The sequence below is a fragment of the Aplidium turbinatum genome, chromosome 10 (assembly GCF_918807975.1).
Source record: "Aplidium turbinatum chromosome 10, kaAplTurb1.1, whole genome shotgun sequence".
Lineage (NCBI taxonomy): Eukaryota > Metazoa > Chordata > Ascidiacea > Aplousobranchia > Polyclinidae > Aplidium > Aplidium turbinatum.
The window spans coordinates 5,933,208-5,954,263 of record NC_137481.1 but is presented as its reverse complement, the minus strand read 5'-3'; the positions used below and the strand labels follow the sequence as shown (position 1 = coordinate 5,954,263).

Sequence of the window (21,056 nt, the reverse complement as noted above, 5' to 3'; positions counted from 1 at the left end):
AACTTTTTTCCCCAAATACCACCAGATGGGACTCCAGGCATTTTGAATTTCAAAAATGGTGAAAAAATGAAACACCCTACTATACTTGCTACAACTGTCGCTATAAAATTATCATGCGGAAGAACAACCATTGGAATGGCACCAGAGGTGGGCAGTGGCGCAGTACATGTTTGTTAGAGTAACGACGCTACCTTTTTTTCAATGTATCATACAGACGCTACATTTCTTTAGTCGCATTCCGCTACATTATAATTTGAAGTAAAAAAATGACTCGTTTTTGGAGATTTTTTGTGAAAACAATGCGTGAAAAAATCAAAAAAAAAATCCTTCGACTATTGCGGGAAACATCAAGCCACGTTAATACCGACAAGAGTGACACCAACACCAGTAACAACTTCGAGGATGAATTTTTTGGTGTGGTAAAGCCATCGCATGACAAGTAGCCTAGATACAGAAAAAAAAATCGGTTGTCAGAAAAGGTAGTGGGAAGCGCGCTACTTCTTACCGATTGGTAGCGGGTGGCGGTAGCGCGCGCTATTTTAACCCAAGTAGCGGTATTTTTCTTTTAAAGTAGCGGATGCCCACCTGCAAATGGCGCTCCCACACCAAGGGCACTAAACCGCAGGGATATGCTACACTGGTTAGAGCAGTAGAGCTACTACAAAATACACAAAATAGAAGAAAAGAGCGGTGAGAAACCAACAGTCAGAGTTTAATTCCTGGTATTTTCTTAATAAAAATACTAGGCTAACACACTGGACGCAACAAAGAAAAACAAACAAACATTGAGTAAAGACGTCTACAACGTTGTTAGATATGCCGCACAAAACAAAAATGGATTAGAAATCTCATTTTGCATGAGTTTAAAAAAATCTAATAGGGCTATAATTCAGTTGATAAATGGTTCAAAAAGGATTTCACTTTGTCAGCTGGCTAGAAATAGCAAGCAATTAAGTCTTTTTAAAACAGACAAGACGCACATAAGATGCTTCAAAAGTAACGAGTAGATAATTTGAAGTGCTGCATTTCGACAGGTAGTTGACAAGAAGAATGCAACCAAAGCAAGTATCTGCGCAAATTAGCTGAATTCCATTTTTACGTTTGATTTTAAACATTAAGTTCTATATTACAAAAAAGAATCCAGTCCAAACTCAGCAGCTCTACAACATCAAACATCTGGCAACGTGGTATTTCCCAAATAGCATTTTTCGTCATTTATACATTGATTCAACGTCTGCAGACGTTGAATCAATGTAAAAATGACGAATTTTGCTGCCTGGGTTGCTACAACAAATATCAGATTAGTTTATTTTATGGACTGCTGTTGTTCAAATTGAAATTGATTTTAAAATCACATCAAAAAAGATCAATGAAGGACGATGCCTCTTATCTTTCACCTGACGAAAGATTTCCTACTTAGAGTAGGCTGCAACCAAACGGGTTACTGAAGGTAAAATATAAAAGAAAAATGGTTCTAAAATTACGTTTCTACTGAGTTTTACGTCATAATTTTTCTTGAATAAAAATAGTTTCTTGCGGAAAAAGGCCAGCGCTTTGCAATGTCGTGTCATGAGGCAATAAGGAAATGTTCTTCCTTGGAAAGTTTGTCACTAACTCGTGAGTTTGTGGATCGTAGCGTTTCTTCAGCAACAAGTCATGAAGTTCCTGAAAATAAACAAATATTATCTTAATTTAACTTATTTTAACTAATCTCGGATATTCACTTTATTTTATCTACTTAGACTGGATTCCAACATTTCAAGTTTAGTTAAATGTGTTGTTTTCACGAGAAGTAACATTTGAGACATATGTCATGCTAGACAAGCAGCCTTTGGCTGATCCAGCCCCCTGAAGTTAGTCGTGTCTGATTGACGAAACGTCGGAAGAAATGCAAATTATTCAGTCAAAACACCTTGTGATAGTTCAGCTTAGTTTACACCAGAAGAGAGCATCATGTTATTGATCTGAGCTACATCGTAAGATCTTCTAGTGTGAACAAGCTAAACTATTCCAAAATGATGCGAGGGATAATCTGCGTTTGTCCGGCCGTTTCATTGATATGATTCGCCTGACACCTTCAAAGCAATGATCAGCATATCTGCCTATAAAATGACAGAGCAACATCGGGCGCTAAATCAAAAAAAAAAAAACAGGAAAAAAATAAAGGCATATTAGAATGATTTTTTTACCCAGCAACGCTGCATTGGTTACGACTAGCGTAAAACAATTTGAATTCGGCAACGAAAACTGATTCGATTTGTGATAGCTTGCTTATTTGCACCTGAATAACACCCCGTGTTTCAGATTAGATGCTTGATAGCAACTTTAATTCATTTTTGTGAACTTCAGCTACTTAGGCACCTGGATCGTTTCGCGTTGTGCTGCATTAAATGCAAATGTGAAAAAAATAAAATAAACAACACACCACCGAAAAGATGCTGAGATAAACAAAAAATACCTGCACAGTGCTATTTGCACTTAATTCCATCAATTCTTTAGCACCATCCGGATATTTTAACCTCAGCTGACACTTAGCGGTTGGCGACGTGTTGTTTGTATTTAGAGATAGGCCATTGCTTTTCATGTTCAATCTTTTTTGAGTATTTTGAGTGACATCAGTTGAATAAAAATCGTAATGCGAGTTTTTTGCACATTTCGAAGGTGATTCGGTCAGGAAAGGATTCTCGTTGTCGTCTAGCTTTCTCTTTTTCGGAAAAATCTTTTGAAAAGTTCTCTTCGGAGGCTTCGGTTCTTCAATGGGATCGGCCGGCGCCGCGTGACCATTTTCAACGGCGGAAAAGCTCTGTTTGACGTCATAAAAGGGCTCCTCATCTTCAGGATCGACAAATTCTTCCACGGATGAAGCAGAAGAATCGTAGTCGGTTTCTGTAGTCAAATCTTGGTTTGCTTGAGCGTCCTTCAGCGAGGCGGTTATAGCCGCTTTTAACTGGTCTTGCTCGTTCATAGTCAAGATGTCATCCTGCAATTGTCAAAACATTTATTTATTTTCAACCGGCTTCAGCTTTACAAAACCAGCAAATTAGTTCTTCTTTGCATTGATTCAACTGAAAACGTTGAATCAATGCAAAAAAGAATTGATTTGTTGGTTGGGTAGTGGGTAGTTACTGTGCAGTAATTACAATTAACCAACACATGAAAGCAGGGGCCTTCGTTGAGATCTTCGGGCCCCTAATCATGACACTTCTAAAAAAAACGCATTATATCCAAAGAATACGCGGTGGTTTCTCAAACTTTCGGGCCCCTTAAAAAGGTCCCAGCCCCTAAATTCCTCCCGGGCACGGATCCAAAAGTATCCCCTGAACCTTCCTGTCAGCGCTGCTGCCTGAAAGAACCACGGATCAATTGAACAGCCAATTCCATAGGGAATGGCATTCCCACAAAACCAACTTCGCAAACTTACTTTTGAGCTTTTAGAAGAAGCCACGTCGTCGTTCACACTGCCATGATTAGCAAGAAACAAGTTTACTGCAATTCAATACATAAGCAGAGTTAGTAAAAAATACATAAACTTGAAAACCATCATCCTTCATAATGACCAATTGATTCTAAAAGTAACTAAAAATGCACACAACCTTTCCAACTCCATTTACTCTTTGGTTTCGATTGGCGTTGACTGTCAGCACAATGTTAACGATCACATTATAAAATGACTACTAAAAATCAATTTTACTATATTTATAGTTACCTTCCCCAAGAGCAAATCAACCGTTTTATACAATGTAAAAATAAAAAAAGATGTGAAAAGGGTTGATTCTGTCTGGGTTGTACTACCATCAAAACATTGTAACGGAATTTGATTTGCTGTGAAATGAAACCTGAATTAACACAAAACTCATTCGCGCGACAACGCGAGCCCGCAGTGACGTAGTTGGTAAAAAGAAAACTTTAGAGGGGGGGAAGCAACTGTTGGAGAGGGCAAACGTCTTTCAACAGGAATTATAATGGTACGGTATTAAAACGTTGTGAAAGTTTTTTTAGAAGGGCAAGATAAAATGTTTGGGGACGATTGCCCCTCCAAGCCCCCCCCCCTCTGTGGCTACGTCCCTGCGACCCCGGTTATTTCTTACTTGACTCCACGATGCTGGCGGATGTGACGTCATCCCACGTTGCTAAGCGACCGCCAGTACGAGGATCAATGACAGCAACATGAGGCCACTTGTTGACAGGATAGAAGTTCATATAGCGCTCCCCTTCCACGCTGTCACAACGCTCCTGAGAAATCAGATTAGTGACTTCAATTAGGGGGCGATGAAAAAGTGGCTTCGATGCTTTTGAAACGTTAAACCAAACTTCATCACCATTCTAAGTCGGTTTTGTCCCCACTAGTGGGGGTGGCCGATTCTTTCCTTGCAGCGATTGCCTTCACTCTTATTCTCCATCTCTTAAGGTATATTTATCAACAACCATTTAACTATGTGGATTTATAGAGTGACGACATAGCCAGAATGCCAGGTATTCAAGTTCGTATATTTTGCTTAGTCATTCGTTGCATAACGTTCAATGGGGTGAGACACCTACTTAATTGCTGTCTATATGTAAAAAGGAAATATGCAGGTTAGACTATATTTATTTTAGTTACCAGTTGACTAGCTGGTAAAATCCTATCTTACGTAACAATAATAAAGAAACCTAACCATTTACACCTGAAATTCAATTTTTAATAAAAAAGAAACAAAAAACAGCGCACAGGTTACCTGCCAAAAAACGAAATGCTTTCTAATCAAAGCTTTCACACTCTTATTGCTCCACACATCTCGATTGATGGCTTGGCAAACAAACTCTTGTACATTCTGAAGGTTCACCAACAACCACTTGTTCTCCCCAGACCCTTTCTGGCATGCCTAGATCAAAACCAGTGGAGTGAATAAATGAACGGCAATAGAAAGCACGAAGAATCACACAATGTAACACGACAGGTGTAACGCTTCGAAAAATTATCATTGAACAGGCCTCGAAATTCGTTTTTGTTGACGGCGGACAAACGTGTCCGGTCTGAGCAGCTATCTCGGCGGACAAATCAAGTCTCACGGCGGACATACCAGTTTTAGCGTCGATCGTCATGCTTAATCACTTTATCGTGATAATTCTTCTCCATTTGAGAACTATAGCTACGGTACGGATTAGAAGGCTTTTTAAAATTTCAGCGAAGTCACTGACTCTGAAAAGCTTTCATCAGACCAACGACGTGCGCTTGAAGAGTCAAAGCGCCGTATAGCTGCTTAATACGCCGCATAACTAATTAACTTCCACCGAACGAGGTCGTGTGGCTTCTTTCGTCACAATGCTCTGGGCACGAGTGGGAAAACTTCTACGCTGAAACGCTACTATTTTCTGTTGTGCAAAGTTTCACTAGGCTTTTTTCTTTAGGTTTATTTTTGCGCGTCATGTGAGCGAAAGTGAATTTTCCCTGGGCCTTTTCTTACTGTAATACCAAAACTTAAAAAATTTTGCTGCATCTTGTTGTAATAGCCGACTCGTATAATCTAATTTTGTAACCAACTTTGCCTTATCAATATTACTGGGAGATCAAAGCCAGACATTGTGACGTAAGATTTGAACTAAGTTGCGCGTGATTAGTGCAAAAGTACCGGTACTCCCATCGGTTCTTAGCGAATAATTCACTTTTGTTACGCTGATTCAATGTCACCAATCGTTGGAGCAACATAAAAATCGAAAGTTTTCCTGCTTGAATGGAAGCTAAGGGATATTATTCAGTATTCACATTTTCTAGAATGCACGGGAAATTATATTTTCGCAACAATTGTTCGTGCTATGGAATGACGATTTCCATCGATATTTCTCGGCGGACAAATATGACCGATCTAGAATCTAGATGGTACTTCCCGCGGACATCACATGCTGTGACGGCGGACATGACCGCCATGAATTTCGAGGCCTGTTGAATGGTCTTTCCTGCAGCAATCGTTGCAACTTTCATTTCTTCCTGTTTGCCTCAACATGAACTTGATCAAAGATTAGGTTCACCGCTAAGAAACCATGTTCTCAGCGGCTTACCAGAGTACAGTCATACAATGTGAAAAGTGCACACAATACTTGCTGCGTCGGTGAAGCGCTATTTTTCATTTTTAGTGTTTAGTTTTCCTATTGTCTGATGAGCATTGACAGAAAAGTAAACAAACAGTGCCAAGCTATCACACTTTTCAGTATTCAGCTGCATAATGTCTGGCCATAAAATCGCAATTCAAGAACATTGAGATCTACGCTTCCACCAAGAAAATGTGAACAAACGCGTGGTTGCTATGTAGACATCATTTGACGCACCAGTTTGGTCGTGGACAGGATATAGTGTTGAGGTTAAGTAATAAATGTAAGCAACAGGTTGGCAAACGCTCAAGCATCTCTCGCTTCAACACAAAAGGACAAGAGAATGACCGGGCAACCGATAGTTAGAAAGGAAACCACTAACATACAGTGAAAACGTGCACGACACAAAAGGGCACAATGACACCGCAAAGTCGATCTTTCTTACGTAACACGCTGCTTATGTAAAGACTAGCTTAGCTAAAAGGACACTTATCGATCAAAAAACCGCAAAATTGCACGATGCTTATGTTCTATGTAATTAACCTTGCATAACAATGATAGTGGATTTTCAACAGCCGTTACGTAAGCTTGTCAGATATTGAAATTGCCACGATGGTCACGCTTGAGTAGACATACTATGTCACAAAATGCAGGCTGCAGCTTTGAAAAAAAAGAAGCTGCGCGGTGCTGCAAGTCGCGTCACTGTCTAGCAACAGTGTGTAGAGCAGATGGCACAATACAATGACTAATTGTTGTAACAATGGCTGCAATGCTCACCCGATGCTAGCGTAAGTGCGTGAATTCTTAAGCACATTATTTCATGCTTTTGGAGTGCGTTATTGTTACACTACTTGTTTAACGTATATGTGGAATGAAATCTTAAAGCATCAGTAATATATCGTGATCAACACTGCGCTCATTCTCAAATCACGCAAATACTTTTGGTTATTACAACCTCCAGCCTTCAACTCAATGTAAACTTGTCCAGCCAGTAACGTTGTCATTTTGTATCATTTTAACGTCGCTAGATGCAGCTATTGCTGGCTGGGTAATGCAGTTTTTTTGGTGAAAAACCCAAAACCTACAAAACGAATTTGGAGGACCACTTCCGTAAAAACAACGAATGCTACCAACATTACAAGAATTCCCATTTAATAAGAACTGTGATGAACTGGCCAAACAAAACATGCTGATGTGCGCGACTGCTATAAAAGAAATGTTAACAAATATTTAAAGTTAAAATATCCAATCATAGTTCATGGATCAAAGTAGTATGTAAAATGGTAGGGAGTGTTAGAAAATAAATTTTAAGTCAGGCCACCAGGAAGATTAAATATGTTGAATAACTTGTTTCTTATACATAGGTATATACGCAAGCTGTTACGCAATGAGAAAAACAGAACACATAAACTTTTCTTTTATAGTTAATTTTGCGAGTAAGCTTTGCGAGTAAGCTTTCTCCATGAATGGAAATGTTTATTTTCTACTTTGAGTTGATTTGAAATTACAATCAATCCTGTGATTTTATATTTTGTTACTTTTGTGGAACTGTAAACCTAATGCTGAAATGATCCTTAAAATTTTTATATTTCCAAAATCGACAAAAACGACTCACCTAAGATGATCATGGAAAAAAAAATTTTGTGTCTTTATATCTGCTATCACTCGAACAGCTCCACCATTCAGAAAAAACACAAATTTAAAACATAAGTCATTTACCGCTTGAAATGTACCAATGTGCATGAGTTCACGGGGTGGACTGAATAGTTCCTCTAGTTTCTTCAATTTCTTGCTACCACCACGGCTCGATCCATCTGTAAAAGCAAAACATCAGACACATGCATAGTTGATGCATGTTTTTGAGCAGAGTTGTAAATTACAAAACCGGAAAATTCTCAATGAAATAAACACGTCACTGTATCAGAATCTGTCCCGCTACGGTTTTAATGTTCGGGACGTTATGCATTTGATAGCTACAGCAGGCCTTAAAACTCGTGTTTTTTTTTCCGGCAGACATCGTGGCCTACCGAGAGCTCCTTCTCGGCGGCCAAATCTGCGTGCTTGGAGGCCAAAATACAATAACGATGGCACAAGTAAATAGCATTAAACTTGCAGCAATGTTAAAACAATCACTTAGCGTTGTTGAAGTCTGGGCGACGTCCTGCAATAGAATCGTTGTACCACGCATTAAATGCTTTATCGGGATTGTAATCCGGTATTGCGGGACCATCTAACGACCCTAAATTGTTTTAACTGCTCGCAGCTCAGTAAACTGTTTCAACTGCATACCGCCTTTCATAAAACCTGACCATTTATTCCGTTATGATGTCACCTTTGAGGGTGTGAAGTCACTAACCCACAGCGTTCTCAACTATTAAGACACGTGTTTTACCCACGGATGTCAACTAACCTAGTTCTCCTTTTTAACAATGATTCAATGTCCGACAACATTGAATCGATATAAAAACGACAATATTGCCAGCCGATGTAAATTAGCACTTCGGATTAACAATTCGTTAAAATAAACATCGGGAATTGCAAACAAGACTTACAGCGCTGGTGATCGCAGCTGGATATATTCAATACAACAGTAGTGACTATAATGCGCTGACCTAATTCTGCGTCACTCTTTGATGCTACATATTTTCGACATTTAATCCACGATCATTCTATTGCAAAATCAAATAATTGGCTAGAAGAAACCGGCGGCCAAACTTGGCCGACGGAGGAGGTAGCACCGGCGGTCATTCAAACACTACTTAGCGGCCATGGCCGCGATGGCCGCCGGCTGCTTTAAGGCTTGTACAGTACAACAGTATTGCACCGTTTACTTATATATTGCTTACTAAAATACAACCCATTGCATAGCAGCATAGTATTGTGAATAAAATATTCGATCTGGAGTAAAAAATTTTGATGCCAGGTCTGGTGTCACAAGAAAAGCATAAAATGAATCCACATTCATTGTCTGTGCTGAATGTTATCGTTCGCTTCAACCTTTGGCATAAAAGTGCAAATACTATGTTGTGGTGATGGGCAAATAATGTCAGTGTTGCCTGGTGTTCAATGCAACAGGTCTGGTGACTAATGTTGCATGTCTATATTCTCCAGATAAAAGAAAACTGGTACAATATCCTGAGTATAATGGTTACTTTCGGTTCGGTGGAAAGATTTGGCGGAATGGCCCGTCTCGGCGAATTCAATTCGGAGAAATCCTGTTTCGGAGACAGCCTTTTACGGAGCATTCTCGAGAATTTGTGGGATAATTTAAGCAGGCGGCTTTTGTGTTTACCTTTCCATACCATTAATTACCCATGCAAAAGATTGGGCAATTAACTTAACCTATAACACTGGTCAACAAGAAATTTTTACAAGACAAACTATCATTTCCAAATAATTCTGGTGCCCAAGTACGTAATTTAATACTAATACGCCAGCCAGTGTTATGCTTGGTCAAAACTACTATTGTTTTGGAAGCTTAAACTGTACAAGGTAGCTTTCAAGAATGCTGTATTTTTGTTATTAGCATAGCTGGCAAGAGCCATTACAACCAGTATGAGTGCGAGACCAAGTAGCTCAAGACGAGGTTGGTTGAACATAGAAACAAAGTTTGCTTCATATGCGGAGAGTAGGTACAGTGGTACACATTTGCCTTCTGATTCTGTAAAGCTGTCCACCAGCCACAAACTTGCCTGGCCTGATAAGGTTGCAAGGAAGCAATTGTCAGATTCGCCACTGATATGTCGACCGTGGTAATGATTCATGTGTAACAAGTATGGATGGGCAATTTGGAATTGGATCTTTGCATGCATGTTTTAAACCATTACGGCTTTGCCACCTTTTCTTTTTGTTGGTTATGTCTTGTCACTGTATTTTATTTTCACAATAACGTCATTCCGACTAAGAAAAATAAATATCTTCACAGTCATCATGTTTTCTCGGAACCCAGAGACTTGAAATGTTCATTCTCGGAACCCAGAGACTTGAAGAACCCATAGCACATGACTAGGGAACTGTGTTCCGAAAGCTCGTGTAATTTGATATTGCCACAACTAACTCGCAGCATCAGGCTTAAACAGATCGTTAGAATCTACACTGTGAAGTAAGCAACAATCATGCTGCTAAAAGCGAAACTCAATCAAAAAATAAATATATACACAGTGTACAACTGCAAAAAAGTGTACGTTTTAATGGGGACGGGGAGGCCATAATCTGTTGTAGTAAACAAAACATTGACTTTATTTTGAGTTTGCTTTGTTTCCTATGGCAGAAATATATCAAAATTGAATCGGATTCGATGTAGGCCTTGCTGAGTTACTCTAGCGGGCCTCTGAGCTCATTTACTTTTCCAGAGACCAAGCATGGCCTACCAGAGCTGCTTCCAGGTGGCCATGTTCTCGCCAAAAAAAATCCGTTAAAAATTGTGTTTATAAAAATCCATTAATTGATATCGTGTTCTTGCGTTCACTCAAAGAACAACGCAAACAAAAACCAAAAACTTAATTGCAGTTGTATTTAAATGCACTGCTTCCCACGTAAGTGTAGAGCTAGTCTTCGAGTTTTTTTTAGGTCGAGAGCGATGCTCAATTGCTCATACTTTGTCTTGTTGGTAAAAAATGTTGCGAAGGCGAGTTAAGAGAAATATTTCGAATACCAGCGGAATGGAGAAATGTTGGCTTGTGGAAGCCGGCCTAACATGGACTACCGACACGGTAGTTTTAACGGAATGGCCTGTTTCGGCTAGTCCGATTTGGCTAGTTCCCTATTAGTATTCGGCTACAGTTTTGAATTGTATTTTGTATTCTATATGTATTTAATGTATTGTTTCTTTTGCATTCCAACAATGAAAAATAAATTGAAACGAAATTTAGCGCAAAATGTTTGAACTACTGTACTAAATTGAAATGTTTGCTCACATAAAATCGACATGTATCCTGCGTCACCGTCTGTATGCAAATTGAGAATATATTAGAATCCTCAACTATTATAAATTTCTAAATCCAACGACGCCTTCAGTTTATTTAGGGAATTTTGTATTTTATTCCACAATATTGTTTCTTTTATAGTTGAAATTATCGAAGCTTTAGATGAGTGGGGTTTAAACCTAACCACTGAGATCTTAAGTCATATTTATGACACCGGAAACATCCCTAGTGATATGGTTCGTTCCATATTTATAACTTTACCAAAGACAACCGGAGCAACAGAATGCTCACTCCACAGAACAATTAGCCTTGTGAATCATCTAACAAAGATCTTACTCCGAATCATGACAATGAGATTGAGACCAAAACTAAAATTTCAACAGAGCAGTTTGGATTTGTTCCAGACAAAGGGACCACAAAAGGAATTTTTACATTAAAAATGATAACAGAGAGAGATGCACATATGTCCAATTCTTCTGTTTATTTAAAGAACTTTGTATTTTATTAACTACAATATGTATCCTTTCTTTTGCATTCTTGCATTTTATCCAGTGTTTACCTTTGAGTACCTATATATATATGTTTTTGAACAAATTGAACTATACAATTTAAAACTGGTGAACTTTGATTACTGAATTGAACACAAAACAGTATTGCATTTGGTTGTTTCTTTTTTATTTGGTGTTTTTTTTTGGTGATTAGTGTTAAGAATGAATTTTCCTTTACAGCAACCAATGCATAAACTTTCTTGGACTGGTTTGTTGCTTAATAACTTTGTTGGTAACAATTTTTTTGTAGTTGATATATATTCAGGGTTGTCGGTATTTTACCCGACCCAAAAAAACCCGGGTGGGTTTTTTCAAAAAAACCCACTTAAAAAAACCCCAAAAAAACCCATAAAAAAACCCAGAGCATCATATTTGTCCAGTTTTTATTAAAAAATTGAAAAAATGAACAAAAACACTACAAGGCGCTTAAAACAAACTTTAAATTAGACTTAAGGATGTGATTATGAAGTAAATTTCCAAGAATAAACTGAAAACGCAGTGGATATTGTACAGTACACAGAAATCAAGTAATGCCCCTTTGTGTATACTACACTAAAACTCATTTATGCAAGAAGGCCTTATAGTTAAACTGGTGAAAGTACTACTCTACTGTAGTCTGTATATATGATGTGAAATGCAATTTAGGAGGCTATTTACCAATTACAGATTCTGCAAAGCAGGACATTAAGGCGCGAACAAAACGGCGCAGACATAACGGCGCCAATGTCAACGCAACAAGTTCAATTTATAGAACGATAATACTCTGCAACCATAACGAAAGTTTATGCGTGAATAAGGATTTTTGGAGCTGGTATACAAGTCCCCCCCCCACCACCCTTGGCAACTCATGACAAAGAGGAATTGACCAAAACATGTTAACAAAATGAGGAAAAGGTTCTGAGCTGGTTACGTTGACTTTGGCGCCGTTTTGTCTGCGCCGTTTTGCCTCTGCGCCGTTTTGTTCGCGCCTTAATGTCGTGGACCGCAGATTCTGGATTCTAACGCTTGGCTGTTTCAGAGCATTTGCCTAAATGGCCATTGGCCACGCAATCGCTCAATTGCTCATCCATTACTATATATAATATATATATAAATGATAAAAAATATTTAAACATGATGGCATAAATGCTCCTTGCCTTCAAATCTAAAGCAAATGATGCAATAATGTGATTTCTACCACGGTAGCATCAACTTGGTATAGAAATCAGTGGATATGCAACATCCAACTTGATCTTGAAATTAATGGATGATGCAACATTCAAGCAACAACAGCCTTAGTGCATTATTTTATTGAGTTATGCAAGCATGTACTGTGAGTGAAAGGCACTTCATTCGTAAAAAGTAGTTTTGAGGTGAAATAAGCATGAATCTACCTTTTTTGCATCTTTTTTAAAAAAAAACAATAAAACCCAAAAAAACCGGGGTTTTTTTAAAAAAAACGGGCGGGTTGGGCTTTTTAAAAAAAAAACGGGTTTTTCTCAACCCTGTATATATTAGTTAAATATCGGTATATATATATATTGGCATCAGCCTAAAACTTTTATAAATATCGGTATTGGCCTGAAAAAGTGATATCGGTCTATTACTGAAAAAGTGATATCGGTTACTTATGTATAGAGATGTACCGATACCAATATTTTAGCTGATACCGATCCTGATATCACTTTTTTAGGCCGATACCGATACTGATACCGATATTTTGGCCAATACTTTGGTGTTACAAAAAGAAGCAATTTTGGTATTTGCAAGGAATTATATCAGATGCTAAGTTTTACCTTATTTGCATAAAACTCTTAAAAAAAGCTTTCAATTGGCATAATTTATTAAAGATTTAGGAATCCAATCTCAACCGCATTGCTGTGTCATAATCAGCGGCGCAACTAGAAAAAATCAAAGGGGGTCGGCAACGAGAGAGAAAACTAACAATTATTTGTAGAAGTGGATATATCACAGTTAGATTGTTAGAATATTAGCCTAGTGTAATTTGACAGCGCAATGATCCAATTCTGTGACGTGCGAAGCGACCGTTTTCGCTCTGTCCGCGCTTGCTACTCTCTCAAAAAAGTTTCCCGCTCTTTCAAAAGTAGGCAGCAAATTGTTTGCTCTCCAAGCCCACATTTTAAAAAGTAGTCCACGCAAGCTTAGGGCCTGGATACACGTCAAGATTGTAAAGAAAATTTAATTGCCGTCTTTTTGATACCAAAATTATAAAATTGGTTTAAGAATGTGTGAAGTTGTGACCATACGAAGATTACAAATCAGACTAGCCTAAAGCCAGCTGCAGTTTCGTTTTGTGGGTTAATAAGGTTGCATCCTAAGTAGGGATGCCCAAAGTAGAATTTCAAATCCTTAAGATTCGAATCCATCCAGAATCGAATCTAAAAACCGCTTTTTATCGGGTAATTGGATTCGGAAATAATACGGAGAAAGGAAAAAAATAAAAATTGAAAAAATGCTCCGCCGTCCGCAAAACGCCTGCAAGTCACGTGCGTCGTGCATGCCAATCCGTTTCTGCATGTGATTAACAGAAGTCCCTTACGCGTGTGTTGTTTTGAGAGAACAAAGGCAAGAAGAAGAAAACGATTGAACCTGAGAATGAGAACTTGTTAAAATGATGGCTTTGCAAAGCTTCTTTTTCATGCCGTTGTAAGCGTAAAGCTGAGCCGGTTTCCCAAGCCATTTTGTTTTTATGACATCATATTGCGTGAATAAATGACGGTCTGTTAATATTTTGTATTGCGGTTTATGCGACTTGAGCGTGAAACAAGTTTGGTATGCATAGGACGTAGCTTGAACGGACACACGTTAAGTAGTACGTAAGTCTCAGTCTAGTTAGTCGTCCTTCTTCTTGAAGTTGCAAATCTTAAAGGGGGCTGTCATGCCGACTAGACAGCCCCCCTAGTTGCGCCCCTGGTCATAATAGTAGGTTTTAGTAATGAAAGGCCACCGTAATTGAGGATTGGGGTATAAGGGAAGAAACATTACCGTACATCATAATTGGGGTTTCTGAAAAAAAGTGTTTGCGCAAACTCTCCAAATAGGCTATCATAATTGATAATAAGATGTAAAATGTAAACCAAGTGATTTGTGTAGTTGTACAAAAACTATTCGACAAGTAATGTGCAACCTAAGGGCGCTTTTCGCTTGGTTGAAAAGCTTTTGCCAGGCCAAGACTACCCAGGTAGCAAAAATGCACAATTCTGCATCGCTCTCACCCCGCCAAACGCTAAAAAAACCCATGCAACTCGGCTGTCCCCAGCAAGCCGGCTCCACCAGTCGGCAAATTAACTTCCACCCTTAGCCGCAACAAACTCACCAAGCCCAAACAATGTCACGGCAGAATAAGTAGGCCCAAAAAGAAAGCAATGGGACCACGAATCCTCACCAAACCAATCAAAATGGTCCCGTTGCGCCAAAGATGACAACCTTATTGCAAAGAAAGGAGCGTCCCCCCCCGGCCACCAGCACAAGGCTGAGCACTCACCAGCACACCGAGCTGCCGTGACCCGCCAACCACAAGGGTGCAGCTTCCACACTAGCCATTTCAATTCTTGTCGATGTCAATTCTTGCTACAAAACGGCTGCCGAGAAACATATAGTTGATTGGATGGTCTAAATGGCTAGGGTGGAAGCTACACCGTTATGGCCAGCGAATCGCAACAGCCCGCCGCACTAGTGAGCGCCCAGCCCCATGCCGACAGCAGGGAAGGACACTCCCCCCTTACAATGAGGCCGCCATCCCAGGCGCAACAAGACCACTTATTGATTAGTTCAGTGAAGATTCGCAGTCCCACCGCCCCCACCCCGAGCCCACCCACTCCGCCACGACTTTGTTCAAGCCTGGTGAGTCCACCACAACGAAAGGCGGAAACCAAATCATAAACTGACAGAACCAGCCCACCAAAAACAACCAAGCCACACGGGTCCCTCAAACGTCCAGCAACGCAAAAATGATGCAAAACTACAAATTCCCGCCACCTGGGTAGTCTTGGCCTGGTTTTATCCTCTGCTGAGAGAAAAAAGAAACACAAATGATAAATGTTGGAGAAATTGAGTCTCCTTCACAACTTAAGAATCGAACAACGCAAAACTGCTGAAACAAAACGTTTTGTTTGAGTGAAAGAATCACTGTAAGCAAACAATTCCAAAAGGTGCGCGGCACTGCGCGCATGAAGTCATGGGAGTGTGAGGTATCAAAAATTTGAAAAGGTTGTTATTTTTCTACTTCAATGTGACGTTAGTTACCACTTTAAAAAAATCTATATCTTTGCTTCTGCAGAAAATCCGCAGCAAACGCCTTTTTTTACGTGTTTAGTATCGGCCACAGTATCGGCCAAATTTTGCCGATACCGATGCCGATACTCAAAAAATGGCCGATATCACCGATACCGATATATCGGTACATCTCTACATGTATATACCGTACTGTTTGATCACTGCTTTTTTAGCTAAAATTTATTTAATTAATTTCTATTGTTAATCATGAAACACCGTTTAATAACGTTTTATTTTATTTAGTTGAGACTTTTTCACTGACACTTTACTTAAGGTTAACTTCTATTATAAGCTAATTCCTTCAAATAAACAGATGTTCTCCGAAAAGGCTTTCTCCAAATCGGCTTCTTAGAATCGGATTTTCTGAAATGGATTCTCCGAATAATAGCAGACCGAAAGATGTGAGTGTGGCTCTCAGCAAAAACTATTTTCCAACTACAGCTGCAGCATTTGCTGACATGAAAAAGACAAACTTTACGACATTGAAATTCAACAGCTACCTGATCTTTCCAATGTTGTGAAACCATTCAAGCCATCAAATACAGAACGTCTTGTAGCTGGCATCCACTGATACGATGAAGCAAAATCATCAACTAGTCTTCCTACAAGATGGTACATCATCAGAGAAAGATACACACAAACAAACCATGTTAGTCATGAATTAACACTTATTGCTACTTTTCAAATGTTAAGCAAAGACGACATTTGTGGGCTAAACTGGCATGAATACAACAATTTAACTTCAGATTTAATATTAGACTTCTGTACATGTTGAACTTCCTGAAAATGTTGTGTACTTCTCGAATAATGTACTCCACTAATTGACAAAATGTAATTGCATGTCGCTTGATCATCCTTCAATAAATATTTTATAATAACATAGATTATAATATTATTTTTTCCATACATATTTCATAAAAACAAATTTACTACAGCAGCAAAATAAAAAATAACATTGTTACCTTGGGTTTGAGGAATGGGTGCTCTAACTTCATCTTCATTGGGGTGAGAGAGTTTATCTAGAAAGAAAAGTGAGGTGACAGAAGATACAGCTTAAATAGTTTTTGTTTAATGCAGTTAAATTTGCAGCATTTAACCCGGTACGGTACTTCACAAAGTGATATCATAGTTGTTTTCCAGAAATTAGATCTATAGTGATCATCATGTAAAATATTGCATTTTCTTTGCATTTAGTCTAAAACTGTTGATATGCACATGCCACTGCACAAGAGAGGAGTCTTGTGGCTTTTTGCTTTGAAACTGGCTTGGATCTTGGTGTATTAGGCCTAACTATTATACTGTAACACTTGGTGAGAAAAGTCTAAGAATTCTTAAGTTTTTAATCTGTTTTAATGATATTGCAGGTGGTGTCTGGTGCATTGACAAAAATCAATTTGTACTTACTTGAATCATTTGACAAATAGCCACTGTCTAAGTATGCAGCAACGGCAGAATCAAGATTATTCGCACAAGCCTCCAACATACGAGATGCAGTGAGTCTATCACAGCCTGAAAAATTCAAAATTACAACAAAAGATAAAAATCTTGAGCTGATTCTTCTATGAAATATCACAAGATAGACAAAGAGATAAAACAAAGCAATAACATACAGTAATTATTTTCGTAGTCAAGTAAATCTATTGTGAAAGGTTGCAATGTAGCGTTTGACTTTGAGTTTCTATTCCTAACACACTTACCAGTAACTGATACAAATTTGTTTACTAATGTTTCATCTGCCATATCTTTTTTTCTCAAAATGATAGGCTTTGAACAGAAAAACTATTCGATAGATTATTTACTTCAAGTTAAGATACCTAAATTATCCCAAAATCAAGTAGCCTAAAGGCCCTACGTTTTTACAAAAATAGTTCAACCATTTTCACTTAGAAATAATGGGAGTTTGCTTCTGAAAAACAAAAAAAAGCATTATAGACCGAGCAAAACACTAGGTTAATTAAGAAATGCCAACAAATTACTTTGATAAGGTTTGTGAATTTCTGTTATTTCTAAAACTATAAATAACTTTTTAGAGGTACAAATTATATATAACTTAATGCTTCTTTGTAACAGTTGTTGGTTTTGTGGCAATGTTAAGCTATAGGCATCTACTGAATTCCACAAACAACTATTCAGGCACATTTTACACCATTTTAGGTTTTGCCACCTTTTCCTGTTCATTAACATGCTGTTTTACCCCTTGTTGTAGCTATTGCAACTACCTTTTAAGTTTTTTGTTCTCCACACCAAAATGACAACAACATAAAATGCTACAAAGTTTTAAAAATTCTGGAAGTGTTTCAAATTTATCGGTCTACTGTACAAACAATACAGCTTAACAGTGAAAAGGAAGTAAATCTTTCAGAGCAAACTGCATCAATCATTTACATAACCTAATTTGTCTATAATTTACTTGCTCTTTCAAAGTCCTGTCCAACACTCAAACTTGTTAATTGTTATGCAATTACTCCCCTATTTCAGAAAACCACCTCAGCTTCAGTGCTGCCTGAGAATAGATCTCTAACCATAACTTTGAAGTAATAAATTTTAGAAGGCTGCTTGTCCAGTTAAAATTTTTACTTCTGTAAATTAACCTAACCTAACAACTCCGAAAAGAGATTATAATTTATCGGTTATAAAAGTCAGGGCAGTGGTGAATCGTGATCCTGGAGGCTGGTGGAGGACCAACCAGAGTTGTTACTTTTCCAAGTTTCCAAAGAACCTATTTATCAATTTATTTATTTTATCCAGTGGTACACGCAGAAAATTTTCATAGGTGGGGGATGGAAAAAAATACAATGAAACCATTTTTACCAACGCTGACTTCTCGGCAAAAAAAGAAATGTAGGTCTATGAAAAAAAATTTTCAATGCGAGGCATATTCTTCTCTTGTTAACAACAATTGCCAGTGTAAGACATAGCAGGGGGCACTTGACCACCTCCTCCCAAAATCGAGAAAAATCATGTTCATTTTCTATGTTTTTGCGTAATTTTCTCGCTCTTTTAATCCAAATTTGCAGTAATAACAAAGATTTCATTTATGATCAGAACAAGATTAATTTTGTCAAAACTTTTCCCCCCCAAGCTAAACCGTTTTCCTTTTCGGACCTCTACTTTTACACCATCATAATTTTGCTTCATTAAAAACTCTGGCCTAGCCAAAAAACTTAAGCTTTTTTTTTTTTGAAAAGGTGAGTGGTTTTAAAAGACTACTGTTTCATCATCATCATAATCCATCGTCGGTTTGTTCCCCACTAGTGGGGGTGGCCGATTGTTTCCGCGCAGCAATTGTTTTAATACCTTTTCTCCATTTCACCCTGTCCCTTGCATCTTCCTCCTTCAGTCCGACTTTTTTAAATTCATCCTTCGCTTGTTGTTTCCACGTTCTTCTTGGACGACCGCGTTTCCTCTTCCCATCCACCTTTAGATCTAGTGCCTTTCTAAGAAAACTTCCTTCCTCCCTCCTTATCACATGTCCATACCATCTTACTCCATTTGCCCTTGCCATGGAGTAATTACTCCGATTGGAAGTAATTTGTTTGATTGGACGAAATTATATCAGAACTGAAGTTGTCGCCAACCTCGGTCTGGCATAACTACCTAGGCCGACACAGTCTAACCTAGCAGATTAAACAATATGCCTAATCCTGTGAAACTCCGTATAGGTTCGTTGCTGACCATTCTTTCAATTTAAGTGTAGGTTCATAGCACATTCAACCCTGGACAAGAAGTATTTTTAAATGTTGGCAACACTGCATTTGATTGTGGGAATCTTTATCCCCGGACTGCGAAAACTTCTTCGAGAGTTTAATCCGGGCAGTTTCGCATACTTGTAGAGGCTTTGAACCACTGACGCTGGTCCGGTTACCGAGTTTGACAGAGTGAATAGCTTTTTCTTAAATTATAATCTATTTGATCGGATGAATGCATGCTTGACGTGCCCTTGTAATTTCACCATTTAAGAACCTCAGGAATAAATAACCAAGCAATCACCTAAGAGATGCTTGAACGAACAAATTAAATCTCGTCACGCACTCGGCATTAAGGAAGAAATTTTCAGGGCAAGACAAAAAGAAAGCATGTAAATCAGAGACTGATGAAATAACCCAGCTGCACAGGCCAGTGACGTAGTACGTAGATGAAGAAAGCTTTAGCAGGGCATATGTCACTGAATTACAATGCTATTAAAACACATTTTATGGGGCAAATGCCCCCCTCAAGGCCACGTTCCTGGCATAAGCCTTTCGTAAGTCTATATTGATTTGCAGTGACGATCGGTGAGGGAAAGCAAGGAAAGCAGTGCTTACCTGAGCGAAAACTATGCAAAGTATAATGATTGAATTCTAGGTTTAACTTATTATTTTTATCATGTCTATTTTAACTTGAAAATTACTGTATTCGTGACTAGAATTACTCGTAATGCTAGTGAGTAGTCTAAATCCTCACCAAACCGCGTGTCTTGCCTATAAATGCCAATTAACGCAAACGCTTCTGTCAGAAACAATCACTGAGGCTCCAAGGTAAGCAACTATCAAACTTGCTTACCCAAATTCAAAAATGTCAAAAAACGCCTTCGTTTTATCCAATCATCACTCGTTTTGCAAAACGTCACCAGCTGCTTAGCCAATCAGATGTGTTATGGTGAGACCAGGTGAGTCTTGCTTTCCCAGTGACGTCAATGCATACATTCGCTAGAGCGGCTAGACTAACTCGTCAGAATGGTGCTCGTCACGGTACACCGCACAAGCATCATAATGCCGAAATAATTGTTGCTGTTTTTTGATGTCTCCTCGCCATGTACTGTACTTTAGCCTACTAGCTTTCATAGTCATGCCTTTGCCCTTTTTACAGCATTGATATAACGTTACTTCGCCAATGAACGTTCAGGTGCGGATGCAATACTTAGTTCGTTAAGCTTCTATATGCAGGAGGCAAACTTATCCAGCTTTTTGTATAAATTGCTTGCGGTTGTAATGTTTAGACCTAAGTGTTAGTTTTTGTAGTGTAGGCCTAACTGAATATCTCAGAATGAATATTCATGACGAATTAAATATTTAGACAACTATTATTCCATGTCTAACACTGGATTTTGGTCCTGCAACGTTAAAATTAAGATTGTTCATGACTTCTAAACATTAAATGGATGTATGATCACGACAAAAGCGAAGCACAATTTGACAGATTTTTATGTTTGATTTGTTTTGAAAATGCTCTCAGAGCGCACCAAATTGGAAGTGTTTTTCAA

General features: G+C 38.5%; 1 protein-coding gene across 1 annotated transcript; it reads right to left on the bottom strand.

The window, feature by feature from the left end:
- Positions 1-705: 705 nt before the first annotated feature.
- Positions 706-17,716, bottom strand: LOC145778633 (UBX domain-containing protein 7-like). The gene is made up of 10 exons (XM_082590164.1): positions 17,512-17,716; positions 17,219-17,323; positions 16,777-16,833; positions 16,315-16,416; positions 7,786-7,880; positions 4,716-4,862; positions 4,089-4,233; positions 3,422-3,486; positions 2,459-2,980; positions 706-1,665 (listed from the first exon to the last, which is right to left on the bottom strand). The coding sequence occupies exons 1-10, from the start codon at positions 17,552-17,554 to the stop codon at positions 1,504-1,506; spliced, it is 1,443 nt and encodes a 480-aa protein (XP_082446290.1). The 5' UTR covers positions 17,555-17,716; the 3' UTR covers positions 706-1,503.
- Positions 17,717-21,056: the final 3,340 nt, after the last annotated feature.

Excerpts from the sequence above, each read along its gene's own strand:
- LOC145778633 (XM_082590164.1), bottom strand. The coding sequence starts at position 17,554 with ATGGCAGATGAAACATTAGTAAACAAATTTGTATCAGTTACTG. Across the intron at positions 7,881-16,314 it reads CACAACATTGGAAAGATCAG|ATGGATCGAGCCGTGGTGGT; the intron begins GTAGCTGTTGAA and ends TTGCTTTTACAG. Across the intron at positions 4,234-4,715 it reads AGCATTTCGTTTTTTGGCAG|GAGCGTTGTGACAGCGTGGA; the intron begins GTAACCTGTGCG and ends CTGATTTCTCAG.